At 39.0% G+C, this 21901-nt stretch overlaps 1 protein-coding gene across 1 annotated transcript in view; it reads right to left on the bottom strand.

Annotated features, from left to right (window-relative positions):
* The window catches only part of LOC106650650 (bifunctional heparan sulfate N-deacetylase/N-sulfotransferase), an 84429-nt gene that overhangs the window by 56647 nt on the left and 5881 nt on the right, over positions 1-21901 (bottom strand). The window contains exon 2 of the mRNA XM_014368793.2: positions 3348-4853. Coding sequence (XP_014224279.1) covers positions 3348-3514 — 167 coding nt within the window. The 5' untranslated portion in view covers positions 3515-4853. The remainder of the gene's footprint in view (positions 1-3347; positions 4854-21901) is intronic.

Below are 21901 nucleotides of genomic sequence, written 5' to 3'. Positions count from 1 at the left end.
TTATGATGAATTAATAAGAAAATTCATGTTTTGTTCCCAGCTATTTGCCAAGGCTAGGACATATATTTTTAAGACTTATGGTCAAAAAATTATCATACTTCAAAAAAATTTAATGTTTAAAATATTTATTTTATTTATATTTTTTTCAAGTTTAACATTTTCTGCATTCATCATGAATGCAGATTTTGTCTCGTAAGAATAGTAGAATAAAACAATCCAGCGAATGTCAAAAAAAGTTTTTTTATTTGTAGAAAACACGCCAAGTCGAAAAGCCAAACAATAGCTGTGCATTATCACTCAGCGTAAAGAGAGTATAAAAGAAATATCTCTTCAGTTGTATAAATATATAAGTCGGGAGCGAGGTTGGGCTCTCGCGACTAAATACAATACTGAGCTTGAGATTTACACCACATCGGCAACTGAGAGGATTGATCAGCCACCGCCGACTCGTAGTTGTATTGTGGAGTTCGTAGTTGTATATGCAATGCCGTAGCTCGCCTCGGAGATTGGCTTCCCAACTCGTATCGGCCATTTTCATTCATTGTTGTACAGTTGCGACCCTATTCGTCTTCCTCCTAATCATGTATTCTAGTGGTTGAACTAATACATACATTTTTAATTAATCATCTCGACTGAATGCCCTTGCCTATTTTTTCGGTCAAGATTTTTTAATCCGAAGCGTGTCGAAGCGACGAAAAATCTTGATCGAGGGATGAAATCGCCATTTTCCCTGTCTCTCAAATTAAGACCCACGAGGCTCGCCGTTAAGAAGATTTATTGAAGTCTCGTGGCGCAAATAAGCAAAGTTTGGAAAGTTATTATTTGCCAAATTTCGCGTAATTTAGGCAAACTTTTGTTTTTACGCAATCGATCTCGGTTCGTTTGCATATTTTTAATTTACAATAACACGAGCAGGTTAAAACTCATTTAAATCCCCGTTTCAATCCTTTTACCTCAAAAGTCTCGCTGCTCTCTATCGAAGCAACGGTTATTAAACTTGGTCGTGCTGCCGCTTCTTCCCCTTGCAGAAGGATAAACGTTGCAAAGTTATATACGCGTTGGGATAGCTTCTCTCTTACGGAATTAAGACAGTTAGCGTCGTGGAAGGCAGCAGCAGAAACAGCAGCAGCAGCAGCGTGCGGAAACACCGCCAGAGCCCCTCTTTCTATCTCTCCTTCTCGTTCCATATATATCCTAATTCAAATTGGGTCGGCCTCTTGCGTATACTCTCTGACTTTTAGCTTGCAAGCTCAATTTCCCTTCCATATATCTAAAAGATTTTCGTGGCGACACTATCCTTGCAGAAGTAACTTCGGCCGAAGATCAGATTTTCGCGTGGAAAATTTACCAACTGCAAGGAGATTTCAATTAATTTCATCATCCTCGTACCATGATGTACGAGTTCCTTTAGCCAAATGAATTTCGCAGTTATTTCTACGATAAAAGTTTTCTGCGTTTTAGAAAGAGAGAGAAAGGGAGGGAAGAAGGGAAAATCAACACCGACACGCGTGGACAGCAAGATAACAATTAACTTTGGCACGAGGTCAATACTCGGAGCGAAAGGATATTTTGGAGCGCGTCGAGATTATTCACGTGTACTGGGCGTCGCCGGATAATTGAGCTTGAGCGATAATGAAAAATGAATAATAAAGCGTGCAGCGAGTTCATCCAATTATAAGCAGTAGTCGCAATGAAGTTGGCGCGTGCACAGAGAGAGAGAGACCGACCACTGCCGCATATAAGCGCAGAAACGTGTGTTATTGCTTCATCAAAAGCAAATCTTTCGACATTTGACACAAGTGGCATCTGGCGAACAGAACAAATTGTCTGTTTATAACTCTCTCAGTGGATTCTCGTTATTGTACCCGTTATAAATTGGCTGATACGAGTGCGAAGCACGCGACGAAAATTCGGTTATTCTCTCGAACGTCGGATTCAAAGCTATTGTTTTGATACTTTCCATTACTTCGGAATGATTATGAATTATCGTTAGAAAAATAATTTGCGAAACTTGGAGCTGAGAAATGTTATCGAGATACAAGACAATTAAACAGTTTTTCAGCTTGCATGTATGTGACACGCACATTAAGCACGTCAGGCAGACTGTTGACAGCGAAACGGCAAAGTTTAATTACGGCATAAAACAAGAGCGCTATCTAACCCTTTCCAGAGGAAGATGAGACTTTGGATATAAATTCAGTTTTTGGAGGAAATGACCTTATGTACATTAGCGCGTTGTAGGTCGTCTTCGCACGCAGCCACAGCTACACATTCGTGTTTGCTGAAGCAATGTCAAAGCCACTAAATTATTATAGTTATGTGTGTTCGCTGCTGCACCGGTTCAAGAAATCTCACGCACAAGTTTGCCCCAAGTCTACGATACATACTATATAATGGAGCTGTACGCTGTACTGTACCCTAACTCTTGAAAAGTTGAGGGGTCGTGCGCTGTGACTTGTGTTCTTACTAACGATTGCGATGAATAGCGAAATAAGTGCTCGAATGAAAAAATAAATGACTCGAACTGTTAAAAAATTGACGGCGCAAGCGACGCGATGGAAAAACATTAGATAAGGGAGTATAAATTACGACTGAAGCAAGGCAGGTATCCAAGTTGTAGGTAGTGCGCAGTAGAGCTCAAAGTCTAATGCTGTTGAACGTAGCTACGCCGCGTCGGATCTTAGCAAAAGCAACAGCACGCAGATCTATACCACAGATGACTTACTGCTGTTAGTTGGATGGATATAATGGAGAGAGAAAGAGAGAGAGAGAGAGAGTGGAGGGCTAGATAGGACTCGAAGCCGTACGCCTCGAGAGTAGAGTTCAAGACCCGCAGCTCCAGCGCAAATTTCAGATTTGCTAATGCGACGCGCACGCAAGGCTTGCCGCTGCTGCTCCCGAACTACAAGCTATAACTTCGCGTGTCGAGCGGGTGTCGCAATCAGCATATTCGAAAGTTCTCCCTGTGACTATGATGTCGTCTTACGCATATACAGATATATATATATATATATTAAGAGGGAAGCAGTAGACAGGCGCACGCTCGACGAGCACAAGCTGCTGCTACGTCCTACGACGCTGACAAGTGCTCATTTTTCGTCGTGGTTATATCGAACGCGTATCCGATTCTTAGTCCTTGTTACATTTTAATACCTCGTACGACGTTCGAGTTCGTGACGAGTTTGCCGCACGAGATATATTGCGCATCTATGCCTCCGTTTCCAACGAGATCGTGTTTTTCGTCAATTTATACAATTTCCAGACGTCGACGCTCTCTTTCGCTCGTAGCTACGTATAAAAATACAACAAAAAAGCATTTCAATGGTAGAAAAACGTGCGATACTCACCTAGCCAAAGGACTGCTGATGATGTAGTGGGTGTAATAGAAAATGCTGGCCATCGAGACGAGCAGCAAAGCCGCAACGCATCTCTTGACCGTCGCTTGCTTCACGACGTATCGGGGTGCGAGAGCGCCCAGCAGCGGCACCATCGCCTCGCTCGTCGTCAGCTTCATCTTGCTTATGGTCTGTTATAGGTAGACACCTCCTTATCCGTCTTACAATATAATATATAACTGCGAAAGCTCGTTTTGCCGAGTTTTAAGTGCAGACTGTCGCCAAAGATCGATTCGTTTGGCTTAATGCCCAGTGGCGTCGGCTGCGGCGACGGTGGCTTCTTCTTCCGATATAATCCGCCACACTGGTCGTCGCAGTTGTCCTTTTTCCACCTGCATTCGCCTTGCTTCTTTTTCTTCTTTACTTTATTTTATACTCTCTCGTACTCTCGAAACGTTCGAGTGAAAATTATCGCACGGCTCTCGCGCAAAGTTGTCACTCTCTCGCTAATATTTATATCTAGGCTTGTAATGCAGCTGCACTCTCGCGGCCTTGGTAGACTACTCTTGGCGGTTTGCGGGGCTTTATTATGGCACGTCCCGACGCCACTTGTTGCTGCGTCCGCGAATTAAGCCCGACACCAACGTGCCACAACCGCCAAGCACTGCTGCTGCTGTTGCTGCTGCTACTGCTGGCGCTGTACTTTGCGTCCATTGCGCACTACCGCACGCCAACTCTCTCTCTCTCTCTCTCTTTCTCTGCGACAGTAGTAATGGCGCGGGCAACGTAAGCTAACCCATCCGAGCTTGCAGGCCGCCGCTGCCTAGCCGCTCTCTATTTGTCGTATTTTCTTATCCGAGCTTTTCTTGCCAAAGCGTTCACGTGCACATAAAACAAACAAAATACCTATTTTACTTTTCCAAGGCGTTAAAACGCAGTCGCTAGTGTCACTGAATCTGCTACCGCTGCTCCATGGGCAACGTGACGATTTATATGTGCTATACATGCAGCTCCTTTCGCTCTTCTGTGTGAACTTTAAATTCGTAATTGTAAAGTGACGGTCGAGATTTACGACTGATATAGCTACGGTGGCGCTCGGCTGTAGCGTCTCAGCAGCGTCGCCCCGAGAAATTGAACGCGTTCGTGAAGAAATATCGTTTCGGATGTATGTATGTGCAATGCCGAGGACGAGACGATGTAAAGCTTCGCGCGAGGAAGTAGACTATCTGTTACGTGACCTGTCTCTCTTAGAGCTTTTTCGTACGCACACGCTTCACCCTATGAATTTCTTTTTACGTGAGATTTACACTTTTGTCAGGCGCTACTTTTCCGAGCGCGACTTCCGTTGCTCTTCGTCCGTGCGCCCACTCGTGTAATAAAGATACTGATGTATTAGATGCTTATCCAGTTTCACGAAAGGGAAGTCGGCTGCTCGGTGGTTTTTGATGTTTCCTCTGAAGCCGTTGATGTTGATGCTGCTCAGCGAAGCCCATTGCTGGTCAAGCTTTGTCTTCAACTCTGTAACCCAAAGAAAAGCGACTGATTACATATTTGCGATGAAATAATTGATCAAACAAGTGATTTTGCACTTTAAAAGATAAAATTTTTCAAATAAAATTTCCAATTGAAGGTTTATTTTGTTAGTGACCTATGCAATACGGATAACCTTATAGTCTCATCCCCTTTCACTAGTCAAAAACAAGAAAATGTAGGTAAAAAAAAAGTAAGCGGATATGAGTCACACGAAAGATAAAAACCAGTCAAGTCCTGAGACTATACATACTTCGAATACAAACAGAAAGGGTACATAATGGAGATGAGGCCAGGCCATCAGTAACTTCGAAAGGAAGTAAAAAAAGCGAGTTGACCGTACAGCACTACGCGTGAAACATGCGGTAGGTCTCTTCCGTTGTCCTCATAATTTTACTCATCCTCGTCTCTCTCTATCTCTCACACACACACACACACACACACACACACACACACACACACACACTCTTATTTCAGAAACGGCACTGGATTACGTTCTGGAAAAGAAATTTTTTTGACGTTCGTTTTTATCCCATATTGCCGGGAGGGAGGGAGAAAGACAAAATGAAATGGAACGACGGGTGAATGCGAGTGCGAGAGGACTTGAAACTTAAAAATTCATTTAAACGCGCTCGAGCTATCATAATAAAGGTTTGCATAAAGTTGAAATTGGAAATTCTTTTCTTTCTTGAATTACTTTGCTGCTAAGCGCATCGTGTTGAATTATTGAAGAGTCCAGTTTTACTACAATATTTATCACGCTTGGAGTACATTGTTTCATTGATATTTTCAATTTCCATTGAGCAATTTTCTTGTTTAATCAAGTTTGTTTGAAATTGATCATTTTTAAATGACATATTTTTGCAAAACATGAAACGAACAGCTCTTTAAATTAATGTAATACTCGATTTCACAAAACTGTCAATTTAAAATTAGTCAATGGAAAAACATATAAACCATTTGCTAGAAATGCCTTAGGGTTCTGAGAAGCGGTTCTTTTTTTCAAGGTATTATATTCAACGTGTCGGCAATAGCAGCGTCGCTGCGGCTATCTCAAGCAGAAAGAAGTTAAAATCGATAAAAAGTATATACTAGCGCCCATATAAATATATATGTACGCACAAAAGGAAAAACGCTCAAACGGATTCAATTTCATCAGAGGGCAGGCAGATTGGTGGCTCAGAGCTTGCTTGCGTAGGGTCTTCTTTATTTTTTTTTTAGCACACCCGCAATCCAAGCCATATTTACGAGCCATTTCTATTCAACTCGATCTTTTAATATGCCAAGTGCAGTGTCTCTTTTCATAGTTTCTCTATGCTTTCTTTACATACACTCAAAAGTATCAAAAAGTGTGATAGAAGAAAATCTCAATGTTTCAAAATTACGCCCCGATGAATTTAGCTTTGCATCTAACTTAGGGTAGTCGGACCAATCAATGACCGGGTACCGGTGAATGAACATTTTGGAAAATATGATATGAAAAACAATTAAAAATATATTTGTATGGTCGTTATTCAATTCTTCAGCGAACGAAGTATCTTGCTTTCTATGTCCAATTATCATATAACAAGATAAAAGAATGATTATTGCACATCCAAAAGTGGTCATTTATTGGTCGAAAGCGGTCAATCACTAGTCCAAGTACCCTATAAACTTGTTAATTTTTGTAATTTTGTTTAACGATTTTGTTCATGACTGACAAAAATCTTATAAGTAGATTCAGGAAAAGTGGGCAGCTGAATCAGAAAAAGATATTTTGCTGTCCCAGCAAAATAATTTTGCAAAATTATCAGCGAAATATTACTCAATAATTTTGCTTCATCGGCAAAATATCTTTTTCTGATCCAGCTGTTTTCCTTTGATGGAAGATTTTTTTAAGTGTGGATAATCAAAGACATATAATTTTATTTAACGAACAAAAAAAAATTTTTAAGGGAATTTTCATTTGTTTTCAGATTTTGTACCGCTAGACTCAAAAGGGGATAACATACTATGTATCTAAATGAAATCGATGGTTGTTGGACACATTCCAACCATAAGTATCGGTTTACTAATAGCAAACTATCATTCATTCAATTTTTAGTATTTCACAACACAACGAAGTACCATATTTACAATTTTTAGAAAACATCAATATATTCCATTTTTTTATATTTTAGCGAGAATGAATAGATATGAAAATGAATTCCATGAGGTCCTTTACAGTAACGAATCAAGTTCATCTTCCAAATTAACTATAGAATTTTCAGTTTTGATGTTGGGCAAAGATTGAAACCGCAGTCTACAAAAATTGCTGCAAAAACAACAATCACTATGAAACACATTTCGAAGCGACAAAAATGAACTTAATTTTATTAGATGTATGGCTGAAATTTTAAAAGTAATCATTTGCTATGCTTAAATATCTGTTCAAGTTCTCTTGCTGCATTGTTAGACCAATAATGTCGATAATACAACGGTGCGCTGTAATTGAACTTCTTGCTTGGTGACTCATAAAACACCACAAAACGTGTGCTTGTACATCTTTTGCAAAGTTTTCCAATATTAAAATTTAATATTATCTAACAAGTGTGTGAGTAGACGACCTACCCAAGGTGCACGCTAAAGATATTCGTAAGAACAAAAACTGAGCGCCCGGATAAAATTAAGACTTCCGTATGATTATATTATTAGTTTTTTAAGAGTCTGTTTCGATTGTATTTTTAAGTCTTAATTATGTATCATTAATGATTTGAGACAATCGAGGTTCGCAAACGTCACTTCTTAAAAAAAAATGCTATTTTTATTCTCAGAAATGCACTGTGTAGCAACTTTATGCAAATTATTCGAATGTCAGTGCGCAATTTTGGGACCACCAAAAAAAAGGACCTTTGATCGCCACTATAAAAAACACAGAGAATGCAGCAGCGCGACCAGGTAAACGAGTAAAGCATACCAATGAGAGCACGTAACTGGGGAAAATATTGCTTTTTCCTTTCCTCTCTTACTTTTTCGCCAGTGTATGTACGTAAAAAAGGGACAAAATTATAAAATATGGAAAAGATATAGAGAGTTTCAGAGGAAAAGATGCAGTGAAAGTGAAAATAGCCCCAAAAAGACAATAAAAGTAGGAATCGAAGTAAAGCATTCCTCTAAAGCAGCTCAAGCGATTGTTAGTAAACCTTTGTGATATGATGATATTGTGCATAAAGATTCAAATCAAAAAATATTGACTTGCAAAAATGTTTCCAGAAACTTTGAACAATCATTGAATTTTTTTTGGCAGAATGTACATTTTTAATAAATAAATAAACAATTAATTGGTAAATTATGTAAAGAAAAGACAACCTTTGGGGGAAAAAAATTTTATTTACATACCAACGGCCCAAAAGCAGGATTTTAAGTTGACGAAGTATATCAATATTAAAATTAATACGATTATGAAGTAAGTGGTTCAACATGTTTCAGTAATAATTTGAAAAAATCAGTATTGAGACTTAATTATAGAAGTTTTTTTAGCGGTAATGATTTGAAATCTTGATAATTATTGCTGGTACAGTCTCAAGAATATTTATAGCTTTCAGGAAAAAATTTTTTGTCTATAGGTGAAACTAAAATTTCTCATGAACACAGCAAAATCAAGAAGGTGTACATATGTTAAGATCAGAAAAAAGAAAACCTAAATTTATTTTATAGAATTTAATTCCCAAGAGAAAGAGAAGATTTTTAAAAGACTTGTTTCTGTCACAGTGCACTCGGAGACTTGAGGCGACTCTGTATATGTGTATATTTACTGCATTCAGTTTCCTTTATCTTTTACTATCCTATCAATATGAAACTGAAAGAAAACACAGTGACTCTATTATTCGTAAAAAATACGTATTTCAGAATCAGAGTGAGGAAAAATGATAAAAAAGGTACGTTAAGAAGCAACAAACAATAGAAAATGCGTAATGGTTTTGGCACTTGATAAAAAAAAATATTTAAATGGAGAATTCACTTGTATGATAAAATTAACTATTTTATATTCAGAAGTTAATGAATACAAAATTAAAGAGTACAAGATTTTTTCTTTATATTGCAGGATAGAATGGGGAATGATTGAATCGCATGAATAATTATATTCATGAATAAATGTGCTTGTTAAATCAATTTTTATATTTGAAGAAAATCGTTTGATGATCCAAGATAAGCCACCTTATGTAAATGGTTAAATGTAATGAAACTGAAGAAAAGAAAATTATAAGAAATTTAATGAATAATAAAGAAAAGTTTGCTTATTTCACGAAAACGTGTACGCAAGCAAAATTTTTGAACGGTTGAGAAAAAAGTAGCAAGCACCCTATATCTATATACAGACTTATTTCAGCTTTTATCTTGTACCCAAGAGGGGCGGCACGGGTATACTTCGATTCTTACTGCTGCTGCGTGCCATCCGTAGCATTATTATTCGCCCTTTTTCTTTCTTTATTCACAACTTTCTCGCTGAGAAGAGCCTCGATCTTCACCTTCGCTTTATATATACGCTTGCGGCACCGTCAGTTAAAGGGCCGCCGAGCGATCCTCGGTTTCACTCTAAACCCCGCCCTCAGCGGCATCTTGTACCTGTACTTTTACCCGGTCTTTTCAATACCCTCAGCCGAGCCGCTAGATCTCATTACTGCGGAATAAGAATCTGCATAAATAATAAATTATCTTGTCCAAGAGAAAAATTTCTCTCTTTGCCTTTATGAAAAGTAGAAAGGAACAACATTGAATTCATTCATTATAGGATTTATGTTCCATTGATGGTACTTGTATTTAAGCTTAGGCGTAGCTCAGAGTATTGAAAAGTGTTGGAACTATACTCTTGCAAATGCGTGCAAATTTATATCTGCTATCGACGCTGATTCTGGTTCTTAGGGTATAAAAACTAAGAAAAACTCATCACTGGGTCCAAAAGCTCATTGTTGACACATGTTGAAACTCAAAAAACTAAAGTCGATTTTCAAAAAAGTTCGACAAAAATCTTAATAATTCTTTTAATTTTTAGACCCTTGGATACTGAGATTGCCCCCCACCCCCCACTACACAAATAGCACTAACAAACTCGATGGCAAAAACGTGCCTTAAAAGCATAGGCCTAAGGTACATTTTTACCTCTCGAGTTTATTAGTGCGTTTTTTGAGCTGGGGCGAAGAAATAGTGTTTGGAGTGAAGATCCAAACTTTTGTAAAAATATCAAATGGAACATATTGTGAGGAATTCCATTTCGATACTTCAGCTTTCGTTCCATCTCAAATAAATTTTTTTAATTTCCGTGATACATAATTTGAACCGCTTTTTCCAAAAATAACCTCGGTATTTTATAAAAATTTATAAAAATCAATATTTAAAATAACTCTTGTCAATATTCAAAATAACTCTTGTGAATCAAATGAAGTTAGAATAAAAGGTACTTTTCATATATCATGAACCGCTTTTTTCAAAAATAACCTCGATATTTTATAAAAATTTATAAAAATCAATATTTAAAATAACTCTTGTCAATATTCAAAATAACTCTTGTGAATCAAATGAAGTTAGAATAAAAGGTACTTTTCATATATCAGCAAAATGTATCGGTAATACCATTAGCTTTCTCGAAAATCAGACGATTTGAAACATTGAAACTAATGTGTGCAGTAGTGAATTTTTCTGCTGCATGTAGCACCCTTAATCACACCCAGTACTCATACACAGTCTCTTCAAAATAAACATAGTATAGTACTCTGATATGGATATCCCTCGAGCTTTTGTGCACATATAATCAGTGAATATTATCCAACAATTTCTGCATTTGCCCATTATCGTACTCCTCGCTAAATCGTTTACACAATTGTTCGGCATATTCTAGGCTCTATAAGTATAGTAAATGTATTAGTATTTGTATACGACAATGATCGTGCGGCATAAATATTGATGGGTACATACAGACCTGTGTTTGACTGTTATGATTGGTTTTGCACAAGCTCAAAATAAAAAATTCTAAGTAAGCGAATCAACTTTCAATTTCACGCAAGGTATCTGGTTCATTATTCCGAAAGAACGCATCGAAAGACTAATATTGCACAAAAGAAAAAACTCTCCATCATCTATTTCAAGTTTAATTTTTTCGTACCCCTGAAAATTTCATGCACGATTTTTTGTTTTTTTTATCGAGTATTTATTTTTAATTGATCATCATTTATTGCGTCGATTTTTTTAGTCTTTAGTCATGTTGAAAATTAAAGAGAAAAAAAACGTTTTTATATTGCGACAGTCAAAATATCTAAGTGTTAAGCCGAAAAATCGCCGATTACGCAGGGGAAGTTATTGTACTATTGCCATTATCTTATACAACTATTATTGTTTTGAAGTTGCACTTAGAATGTAAATATTCTATGAAAAAATATCTCTTTTATTATCTGTATAAGATCGTTTCCAGATAATTTAAAAAGACCAATAATACAGAATGAGTTGTATTTGAAATGTGTAGAAGAGTGTCTATGTATCAGAATAATATTAGTTATTTGTGAAACGCGTCTATAGTGGGTGAAAAAGTCGATTTTTAGATGAAGACAGGTCACGTCCGATTATCCCACTGGCTAATGAAAGTGTCAGTAATTTATATTAGTTCTAGAGTTGCAGAATGAAGAATTCTGTAGATTACAGAAAATAGAGTCTTAATTTTAATTTTTTCCTCGTTTTTTACGAGCTGTGACACCAAAGCACGTAATAACGTGCTTTTGAAACGATGAACCATCTATAATATTACTAAGCAATTTTCTCATTGGCTAAGGATTTTTGTAGACTGTTTTTCATTTTTTTCTCTAATTAATAAAGTTTATGAATACAAAAGTTGGCTCGCTACCGATTCAGAGGAGAGCTGTTTAAATACATTAGAGATACCTCATGCCAAGTGTCATTATTTCACTGGATAACATTATGCAATGGAAATTGTAACTAATGTTCGAATTTAATTGTAATACTTGCAAAATCTTTTAATCGTTTTTTGTCTACTAAAGTAACAACAAGGTGTGCTACAAACAATATTAAAAGCATGCAATTTGATATAAAAAAGTTGCAGTTAATAATATTCGGGCTATGTTGGTCTAGGTGGCCTATCAAACCTCCCGTTTCGTCAAAGCGCGTACGTGTGGATCTACTTTTTTCCACCAAGCGCGAGAAATAAAATTGAATATTGAAATTGCGTGATTTTGTAGATTACAACAAGAGAAGAGTATTACTACCATTACTATGTAGTGGCGCGTACACCGAGTGCGCAAAGAACAAGAGGAATCCGCATGGGTAATCTGCTAATGGCGCGTACGTGGAAACTCGTGGTATGCTCTCTGGGCGTGTGTAGCGCATACATACAGCTTCACGAATGCAAGTTCGTCTGTGCGTGCGCGTGTGTGCGGTGGTCGCTGCCACCGCTGGCACAATGATGTTCCTCTATATGTGCGCATTTTTTTTGCGGCGTACAGTGCGGCTACCAGAGGGCCATATATATATATGCATGTATGTACATGTTGTTACTTGGCCACCACGTTTATATGACCATGCAGGCTATTCTCGTTTGGCTTTGGTTTGGAATTTTCCAAAAAACACTTCGCGCGTGTGTATGTGTGTGCGCGGGTAGCCGAGAGAAAGAGAGACGTGCCGCTGCAATACGAGATGGAATAAAATGAAATAGATTTCACCGCAACCTGCGTGATTCCTACAGTTTTTTCCTTCTAATTCATACTATACTATGGATTTTATAAACGTGGGTTTTTTTTTTATTAAAAACCATGAGTTGTATGCATTTACTTGCCGAAATTAATAGCACACTCGCAGATGTTGTTGTACTTTGGGGACGAAAAATTCTCAGGAAAGTAGTCGGTCGTCCTTCAAAATCTCTCTCGGAGCGACGAAAAAAAGAGAAATAAAAATAAGCAAAACCTTCGCTTCAAATTCTCGAGAAGGAATACGCATGTATATGAAGTGAAAAAAAAACAGCCAAATTGTCTTCTCTCCCGTTGACTTCTCGCTTCCTCTTCCTTTTCTTTCTCTCCCTCTTTCTTCCAATGTGTCTGCCGCTGTCGAGCTATTTACATGCAAACGGCTTGTGCACTTTGTACGCTTACTTCGCGCGCAGCAACAGCAGAGCTAACTCGACGAGGCTAAATACTACCAGGCGAAACTCAAGCAACGTATATGTACAGATGTGCCTTGCACAGAGCTGCCCCGTTCAACACGGCGACGAGCTTTCGATGTTGTTGCACCCGACCTGGCCACACGACGTCTGCAGGTTTTTTTATACAGCTGTTTATTAGCGCCTATGAGTATGATGGACGATGTGCAGCGCGGAACTTTAATTTGGTTAAAAAGTTTACTTTTCACGTCATGTCGTTGCGAGCTACACGGCCCTAATGAACAAAAGTGTACATTGTATATGTGCGCATTTGCGTGTAATGACGCAGAAGAAAATCATGTAATACGTACTTCACGCAGTTTGCATCTGTTGTACGAGCAGCGTTGAAATTATTTCTATCGCGCATACAGTCGCGCGGGCACACACGCGCACACAACAGCTGAACACGCAGTGCACTCGTCAGTCTGAAACTTGCCCGGTTTCATGCAGCGCATGCACATACACGCTGGCACGCTCATCTAAAACTTTTTACAGTTTGTAGTAGATAGGGCGTGTGGTGGTGCGCCCTGCGCGCGTGTGCGTGTGGTTAATCCAGGAAAATGGTTACAAGTTTATAAATGAATCTCCCCGCACTCGTACCTCCATAATAATATGGAGGCTACAATTTATTTTCGTTGCTGAATTAAATCCACAACACCCGTATCTGATGTCACAACTGTCAGATGCATTAATTTACGACTGTTATCACGCTGCGGCGATAAATAATTATGCGTTTTCAACCTAATAACACGCGCCACAGACGCGAATTAAATAAAGGATATTAATTATAGAATTCAGCAGCGCAAATTAGCAGTTTGTGCGCGCGACTTGACGTAAATTTTGCCAACAAATTCGTGAATAATTTTCCAGGTATTTTTTTCTCGACGCGACCGATTATAAAACTGAAATAATAATGGAAAAGAAGACTCTAGTCAGTCGTGTCAGTGCGGTTTAATCCCTTGCCGACAGTACGGCAGCCTCGTGATTTTATTGGTTTGGCGTTATTTTTCCTGCGCGTACGGGCATAAACGTATGCAAAAACACTCATATAAAACGCATACAAGCATGTACGATCATGTATACGTGCGCGCAAATGTACGTGTATTCGTCTGTATATAACGTGTACGCAGCTAGACGTTATAATGCAGAGGCACTCCGCGAGCGGAAGAATGATGCGCCCGCCAGAGGCTGCAGGTTTAATATTAGAAACTGCCGTGTGATGCCTTTCATACTCGCTTCCTACGTGTACGCATACAGTCAGAGCAGCGAGAGGCATCTTATTCTTCTTTTCGTTTAACTCGTTCCTCATTGCCCACCCCCCGCGCCCTCACCCTCTCGTAGACTCTAGAATAATCCTGAAAATTTATTCAAATTTCGGTGGTAACGCAATCTAATAAATCCTAGTCTCTGTGCGGTCTTTATGGTTTCGCGTTATATAGCCACAATGCTACGCGATTATGCCGCTGTGCGTCGAGCTCAATATATATATGCCAAATGAACAACCACTTATTGTAAAGAGAAATAAAAAGCTATCTTTTTAGGAAATGATGGCAATTATCAAGAGGTGTGCAGTCACAGTGACTCTAGCAGAAACTACTTTAAGGACGCGTTTCTAAGGTTTCAAGGTGAGTCAATCGTTGAATAAACATAATTTCACCGCCAAAAGTGGTAACAATAATTGACGATTTGAACAAGTGGCATAAGTGCGAGAGAGTGAATTACCAGTGTTGCTTGTGCCAAGAACGCAAGACTTTATTTTCTTAGCGAAAATGTAGCTATTGTGCGCATACGTTGCACTCAAGACCGGAAAGGACACACTGAACATATTTCACACGACCAAGCACGACTCAGCCCAGCCGTAAACTTTAACGATTTCATCAAAAGAACGTACGGAAGAACAGAAAAAACCAACGAAAACAGCTTTTCCGTTCATGAAGGTATAAACATGAGCGTTGCTCCCATGAGATAACAAATGTGGTGCGAGTTTTTTAATCTGGAAACCGTGGATGACATGTAATGCGTATAAAAGTCATTCCAGCGTTCATCGAAACTTCCAAATTGTAACTTACAATGACGTCTTCAATTATATAATACGGACTTACTCCAGAAGTGAAGAAGGGTTTTCAGATTTTTTTTCCACTTTACACTTGAAAACCTCATTTTACCACAAACTTTCTTTGCAAACTTTTGCACTTGTTGTCTACGCTGTTTAATACTTATAAACTTTTTCTTTTGACTATTTTTTGGCTCGGTTCACACGACGACGATTTGAATGCAAGCGTGCACAAAAGCAATTTGAGGTCTATTTCCGGCCTGCTTTTAAGATTTGTAGCTTTTCAATCCTAATATCTTAAAAATGGATATTCACAATCCAATTTTTTCAAATTTCTACTGCTAAAAATCATCAAAATATAGAAAGATTCAATTTCTTCAATTAAAAGAATCTTTTGAACTTTTATCATTCTGTGAAATTACCGTAATTATTACTTCATTTTCATCCCTGTCTTTTATCAGAATCTCATTACATGAAATGTCAATATCTTTGGAGCTTTTATTTACTTGTATCTTTGCCTTTAATTACCTACTACATAGTTATACTCCAAGCCATCAATTTATATCTCTCTTTTAAGACCTTACCTTAGCTCCTTTACGCTACGTACGCGGGCCAGAGAGAAAGAGACGTACAATTATAGAAGTGGCGGACTTGCGACAAAGCTTGACTTTCCGATCTAATTTCGCACAATAACGAGTCAACTACTTCTTCTATTTCTTCTTCCTTTTCTCTATCTCTCTCTCCCTATATCTCATTTGAAGTGTGCTCCATCGACTCGATCTTTAACTTTAAGAACAAACTTCATATAAGAGTAGTGCGTTATCTATTACCTTCCATGCAACGTCAAGAGTGTTTATGTACGATCGAATGAAAATTCTGAGCGTCTCATAGTTGGAAAAATTTTAGAAATAACAAACTTGCATCGACAGTTGATAATTACAAGTTATAAAAGTTATTGAAATCTTTCACGATGAAAAATGAATAAATACCCATTCAGGTAATACGTTATGTATGATGTAGGTACTACTTATGTAACGTAGAGATTTTTCGTTTTTAATTTGAAAATATTTAAGTTCAGTCGTATCCACAAACGTATCTTATCTGTTTGGTTTTATAAATATTGCATTATTCGGGTGCAAGAGACACAGGCGCCTGCGCATTTCTTCCGCAAAATTTACGTACTCTCGACGAAAGCATTGTCCATGATTTAGTGCAGCACTCTCTTTTTCCCGCGCGCGCGTTTGCGACGAGAAACTTTCTGCAAACATTGCGAGGTAGGGGGAAAAAGAGAGGGGCAGTGAGACGATTAGAAAAAAAAGGTCAGAGCCCCGAAGTTACATAAATCTTATCCGCGTGATAAACCAATTCTCACGCGTATACGCTTCAGCAGTATCAAATCCTCATTCATCAATACTTTTCCAATAAAAAATGTATCCATTTACATAGCTTCTTGGTTACGTGTTTGCCGTTCCCTTTTTTGTCACTCTGAACGTTAAACATTAATGGGCGATCGATGCGCCGGACACAACAATGCGGTAGTGTGTAAGGACGAAAAAAGTTGAAAATCAAAAGTGCACGTGATGAATGCAGCAGCGTAGCTGTACATCGAAATCTTGGTGTGCAGCGAGAGTGCAAGTTTATCCGCATATGCACATGCGAAAGCTAAGAAAAATAAACAATCACGTGAATCAAAAACATTTCTCTCTATTGCTTTTTCTTTCTTTGCCTTAGCGATGCAGTAGTTGACTCATGTAAGGTGCGTTAATTGGTGAAAACGGATACGTCGATGGATGATCCTGCACTTAGACCAATGTTTAATTATTTGTAAAATGAATTTTTATTTTTCGATTTAATGTGTATGATGAAAGTTTTATTTCGTTTAATCAAATTGTATTCATTTAATTTTCAATTGTTTAATTAAATCATTTAAATGCAAATGATTTTAATACCTCATTTTGGGACGAAAATTGTATAATAAGTCCAGCTTTCGTTGCCTTCGCGCGCAGTTGGTAAAGCTAATGAAATAGATAGCAGATATCCAATGAAGTGTGTGCGGTTAGAACTTGGCAGCTCCTTGCAAAGGCTAGTTTGAAAACTCAGGCATGTAAGATTTTTAAAATTGCTGGCAAACGTTTGCGAAAATAGCAGTGCGGTAAGCTCTGGGAAATGTGATTTGACGGAATCCATGAGATTTTGATAAAATTTATAACGACGTTTCGCGAGCTTATCGGTGTAAACGTATAACAGCGCGCCACCGCACGCAATTGCAATAAAAAAGGGAGTTTACACGTTGCGTCGGGCGATTCGTTTCCTTGTGACAACGTCGCACGCAAGCGTACCGCAATTATGGCCAGGGATTCCGTCGGAGCTTTCGATCAATTATCGATATGACTTATCAGATATAACTGCAGAAGCAGAGTCAGCCAGTCGTGGTATTACTGCTTGCGGCGTTGCAAAGAGCTCGATAGTCAATCTTTTATTTCCTTCGATCCATCGCGTTCATTGATTTCAATCAGAGCTTCTCTGACAGCCAAGCACTTTCCGCATTTCGCTCGTCTCTCGTGCGAGCCGTGTATGACATGCACTCGCCTCGCGTATACACATACACAGCTCGTACACAAGAGAAGAGCACGAGGCATCTTCCGAGTCATTCGACTCGACGATGCGTTTAATGTATGCCTGTGAATGATGTATTCGAATTTCTAATGTGACATCCATACTATGCAGATACGAGCTGTTTTATTTTTCCTCACTGCTCCCCAACGTTCTATACGAGGCGCTTGCAAATTATTCTTCGGCTCGTCAAATGTATTATGCGCGCCATTGATCGTTCCATATTCGATTGAAATTGATAAGAAGTGTCAAAGTTTATTATCGAAGTTTCACAGCTGCACATTGATTAGTTCGAAGAAAAAATTTAATAGTCTCGTAAGTGGATCGAATCGAAGCTTATCGTCCGTAAACTTGACGGATTGACACTTTTGCTCAAGTTGTTTAGATCATTGCAATTAAATTCTCAGTATCTGCACTCGATTTCTTGCAGTATAACATTTCTTCGAGTGTAGGCTACTATTGGTGCGTATTAAACAGAATTGCTTCTTTCTTTACTATCGATTCTGAAAGGGCAACGGCAGCAGAGCCAGTTGCAGCTCTCGGTCAATTCGAGTATCTCTTCTTTTTATTTGCTTGCTGGCTGCATTCTGCACTGGCAAGCGAAAAAGTGTAATTGTGTCGCTCGAATCCCCATAATTTTGATTTTTATGTTCATACGTTCGAACGTGTATACTCGGGTGTAGTGTATTTTCCTATCGTCGAGATGATGTTTTGTTTCGATGCCACGTGCTGCTGCCGACACTACTGCATCTTGCTCTCTTCACGGTAAAGACATATTCATACAGAAGTCTTGCGGTCCAAGGCGACTCGTTGCGGTTTACGTGCACGAAGCAGACATGCTCGATCGTAAAGAGTACTAACACAGTCGATGGTGGTAATGCCGCTTTTAAAAGCGGCTCCATCTACTTTATGTACAAGTGTGCTCGTGCATGAGACGTACAGCTGTGCGCTAATGGTTTTGTGTAATGCCCTTCATGGGAGGAGCCCATTATTCAATCAAGGTTATAGAAAAGAGGTGTGTCTATATATATATTTGTATACATTGTCGAGCGTTAATTGTGTCTTGGGCAAATATACTTGCAGTCACGCGCACAAATACCCGGGCTATGAGCTCAAGTTGCCAGTTGCGGTCTATGATGACATCGATTAATCATTGCCAAATCGCAACTGGAGCTCAAGATCGCTCGACGATTAATAACGCACCTTATGTTATTAAAAGGCAAATTGGTGCAAATGATTTTCATTGTACTTCGAGTATTAAGCGCGCTCACACGTGTTGCTGTATCGTGTATCTTGAATATAGTAATTTAATGATATAATACAGTTCTTGTATATACCGTACAAAGTATAGAGGCTTGCTTGATCGACGTTTCGAAGAAATTCGGAGCCGAGAGTAGCTCATATCGTCGTTTTCGAGCGTTGGAAGTTTTGACCATGAGCTAATCGACGAAACAAAAAACAACAAAAGGTTTGATAAAATATCTCGCGAATTTTTTTTGTCGTCGTGTTAATACAAATTACTTTTTTGAATTTTCGTGGGCTCCGCAAAGTGCTAATGAATCTTGCCACTTTGTCTTGAACGAGGAAAAGCTCGAACGTGACAAGACCATCACTAGACGTCGTTGCTGCAACTACAACAAAAACAACAACAGCAACGGCAACGGTAACGACAACAGCAGCATGACTAGATAAAGCAAAGGCTTTGCTCGCTACTACTTCCCTCCTGGTCGTCTGCCTACCTACTACAGTATATCGCATTGGACGTAATTGCGTCGACATGCTCGTGTCACCTCGCTCTCGGAACTCTATAAACCTTTCCCTCTTAATGTTAACCCTTGCTGCGCTACTCTATATAGCTCCTGTGTCCGTGTGCAGCGCGAGCGAGTACGCATAGTTCACTGCACTCTGTATACATACACAACCACTAACGAGTCTCTTCCCATACACGGAAGTAATCGATTGAACTATTTATATTTCGCTGAAGGCTTAACCTAATTCTACTCGATTATTCTGTACCTACATTTTTATTTTATTCTACAGATGCTGCATACACATTTTAACAACGTTCGTAATGACTTTTGCTGTATTTTCTGTGCATTGGATTGAATTACGATATCCATTCGGCTGGTCTATCCACGCCAAACTAATCGACTTATGCGAGGTAAATCTATCAGTCACAATTTGCCGTACGATGTCACAGGAGCTTTAATGGCACTCTTGGTGCAGCACTTGACACAAGCTAGGCGACAAGAAGATGACGCCGGTATATAGCTGAGCTACAACCGAAGCGAATCAGCCCTAAAGGCGCGCGCCAGCGCGGTAATGGAAGAAGAAGAAGAAGCTGTGAAGAAAAAATTGGCGCCCGTGTTATCTATCACTAGAGAAAATCCAAAGCTCGTGAAAGATCACGAGGAGGACGAGCCATTTGCAAATAAGAAGGGCGAGTTGAGCACAACCAAGAGGAAAAAAAAGAGCGTTCGATTGTTTTCCGTAATGGCTATATATCCGATAAAAAGTCACGTTCCACGGAACCTACAAGAGAAGCTAATCATTTTGTTATTGCAGTTACTAGCACGATGCAACTGCTGCTAATACTGCTACTGTTACTGCCCAACCAACCACGAAATCGATACAGAAAACAATTTTTGTTTTTTTCATACGAATTTATTATCATTTTTCGAATTTCCAGTATAAATAATCGAATAATGATGCAAAATCATCTGAGAAATCGGGGAATTGAAATTTGTTTTCAGAAAATCTCAACTTGAGCTAAACTTGCTGAAACTTGCTTCTAGTATTGAAGCTAGATAAATATTACGAAGTTTTTTAGCGTAGCACGTTACTTCCTCTGGGCGCTCATCGATTTTCCGCTTTTTTTTCATTAAAATAACGAAACACAAACAAGGCAGCTTAAAATTGCAGGTACGCTAGCGCTCACTTTTTGCGCTCGTTACATTAATTTCATGCAAATTCTACTCATTCTCGTAATCGAGTTTTAGCTAGAAAAAAGTGTCCGCTTGCAGGGCGGACAACGACCACGAGCGTGACTCGACATAACAGCTCCATTTCGAGCAAACAAAACATAATCTTCGCTCTCTCTTTCTCTCGCACGATCTTCGCGTAGGTGTGCCTCGCGCGCATGGTCAGATCCATTCATTCTTCTCTCTGAAACAGCATCATCAGTTTTTCTTGTAGCGTAGTTTTTCTTCGCAGCCCGAAAGGCGCGCGTGCGCCCCTGCCTTGCTCTCTCTCTCTCTTTCAGCTTTACCTGTTGTACGCTGGAAGGCATCTCTTCCTTTTCTCTCTCTAGCTAGACGTGGAATTTTCGTATGTACACCGACGCTGCTGCCAGCGGCGAGGCACCAGCTATAGTCACAATACGTTTGTGTATGTGTGCGTGTGTCTGGGTTGCTAAGCGATGCATTAAAGACAAGCTAGGCGCTTAAAGCGAAACACTCTGGCTCGAACGTCTACATATACTCGTGTCTGCAAGTATATATGTAAGACGGAGCTCTTTTCAAAATCAAAAACGCTCAGGCAAAGGACATGCGGCTTACATCTTGAATCCCTGTCAACGATACAGCGTATAGAGGAAAAGCGAGTAATCCATTTTCAACAGATTTTTTCGATGCTTGGTATACAGTGAACGACCTTGAATGTAACTTGTCTGCCCAGCTACAGTCTCGGCTCACTGCTGCTATCACACATTTTGTAATTAACCAACGCTGTCGAAGATGTGAGATTTTTTTTCATCGGTTTTTATTCAGCGCTTTTGTCTCATTCTTGCTTATTTTTGCCTTAGCCTAGAACCTAAACCATCCTCCAACTTCGTAATTGTAAGGCTTTGCATGAAGGTTTGAACCCGGTCTGGCTGAGGAATTTATTTATCCGCAAAAAATGACGTTCCATACCTCTGGGTGTCCGAAAGAAAAAAGCAGATTTTATCGGGTGCTAATAGTACTATTTTTTAATAAAATCTTATGATCATTAATCATTTTAGTTGGTTGTTTGAGAGCTATGTATGCGTGCATGTGTCGTGTGCTGCTTTCATCGGCCTTTTGAAACGCTCTTAATTAATTTCTCTCGAGCGAGGAGAGAACCTGAGAGTCTGGGAAATTTTGAAAGTTAACAACGTTCCATGTATCCACGCACATATATACACACATGCACGTTCTTGCACACACACACACACAAAGTTTTGCTCTGATTGCATAG

This window comes from Trichogramma pretiosum, unplaced genomic scaffold (assembly GCF_000599845.2).
Source record: "Trichogramma pretiosum strain Unisexual culture from Peru unplaced genomic scaffold, Tpre_2.0 scaffold100, whole genome shotgun sequence".
NCBI lineage: Eukaryota > Metazoa > Arthropoda > Insecta > Hymenoptera > Trichogrammatidae > Trichogramma > Trichogramma pretiosum.
Note: the sequence above shows the minus strand (reverse complement) of the source record. Positions and strands in the feature narration are given on the sequence as shown.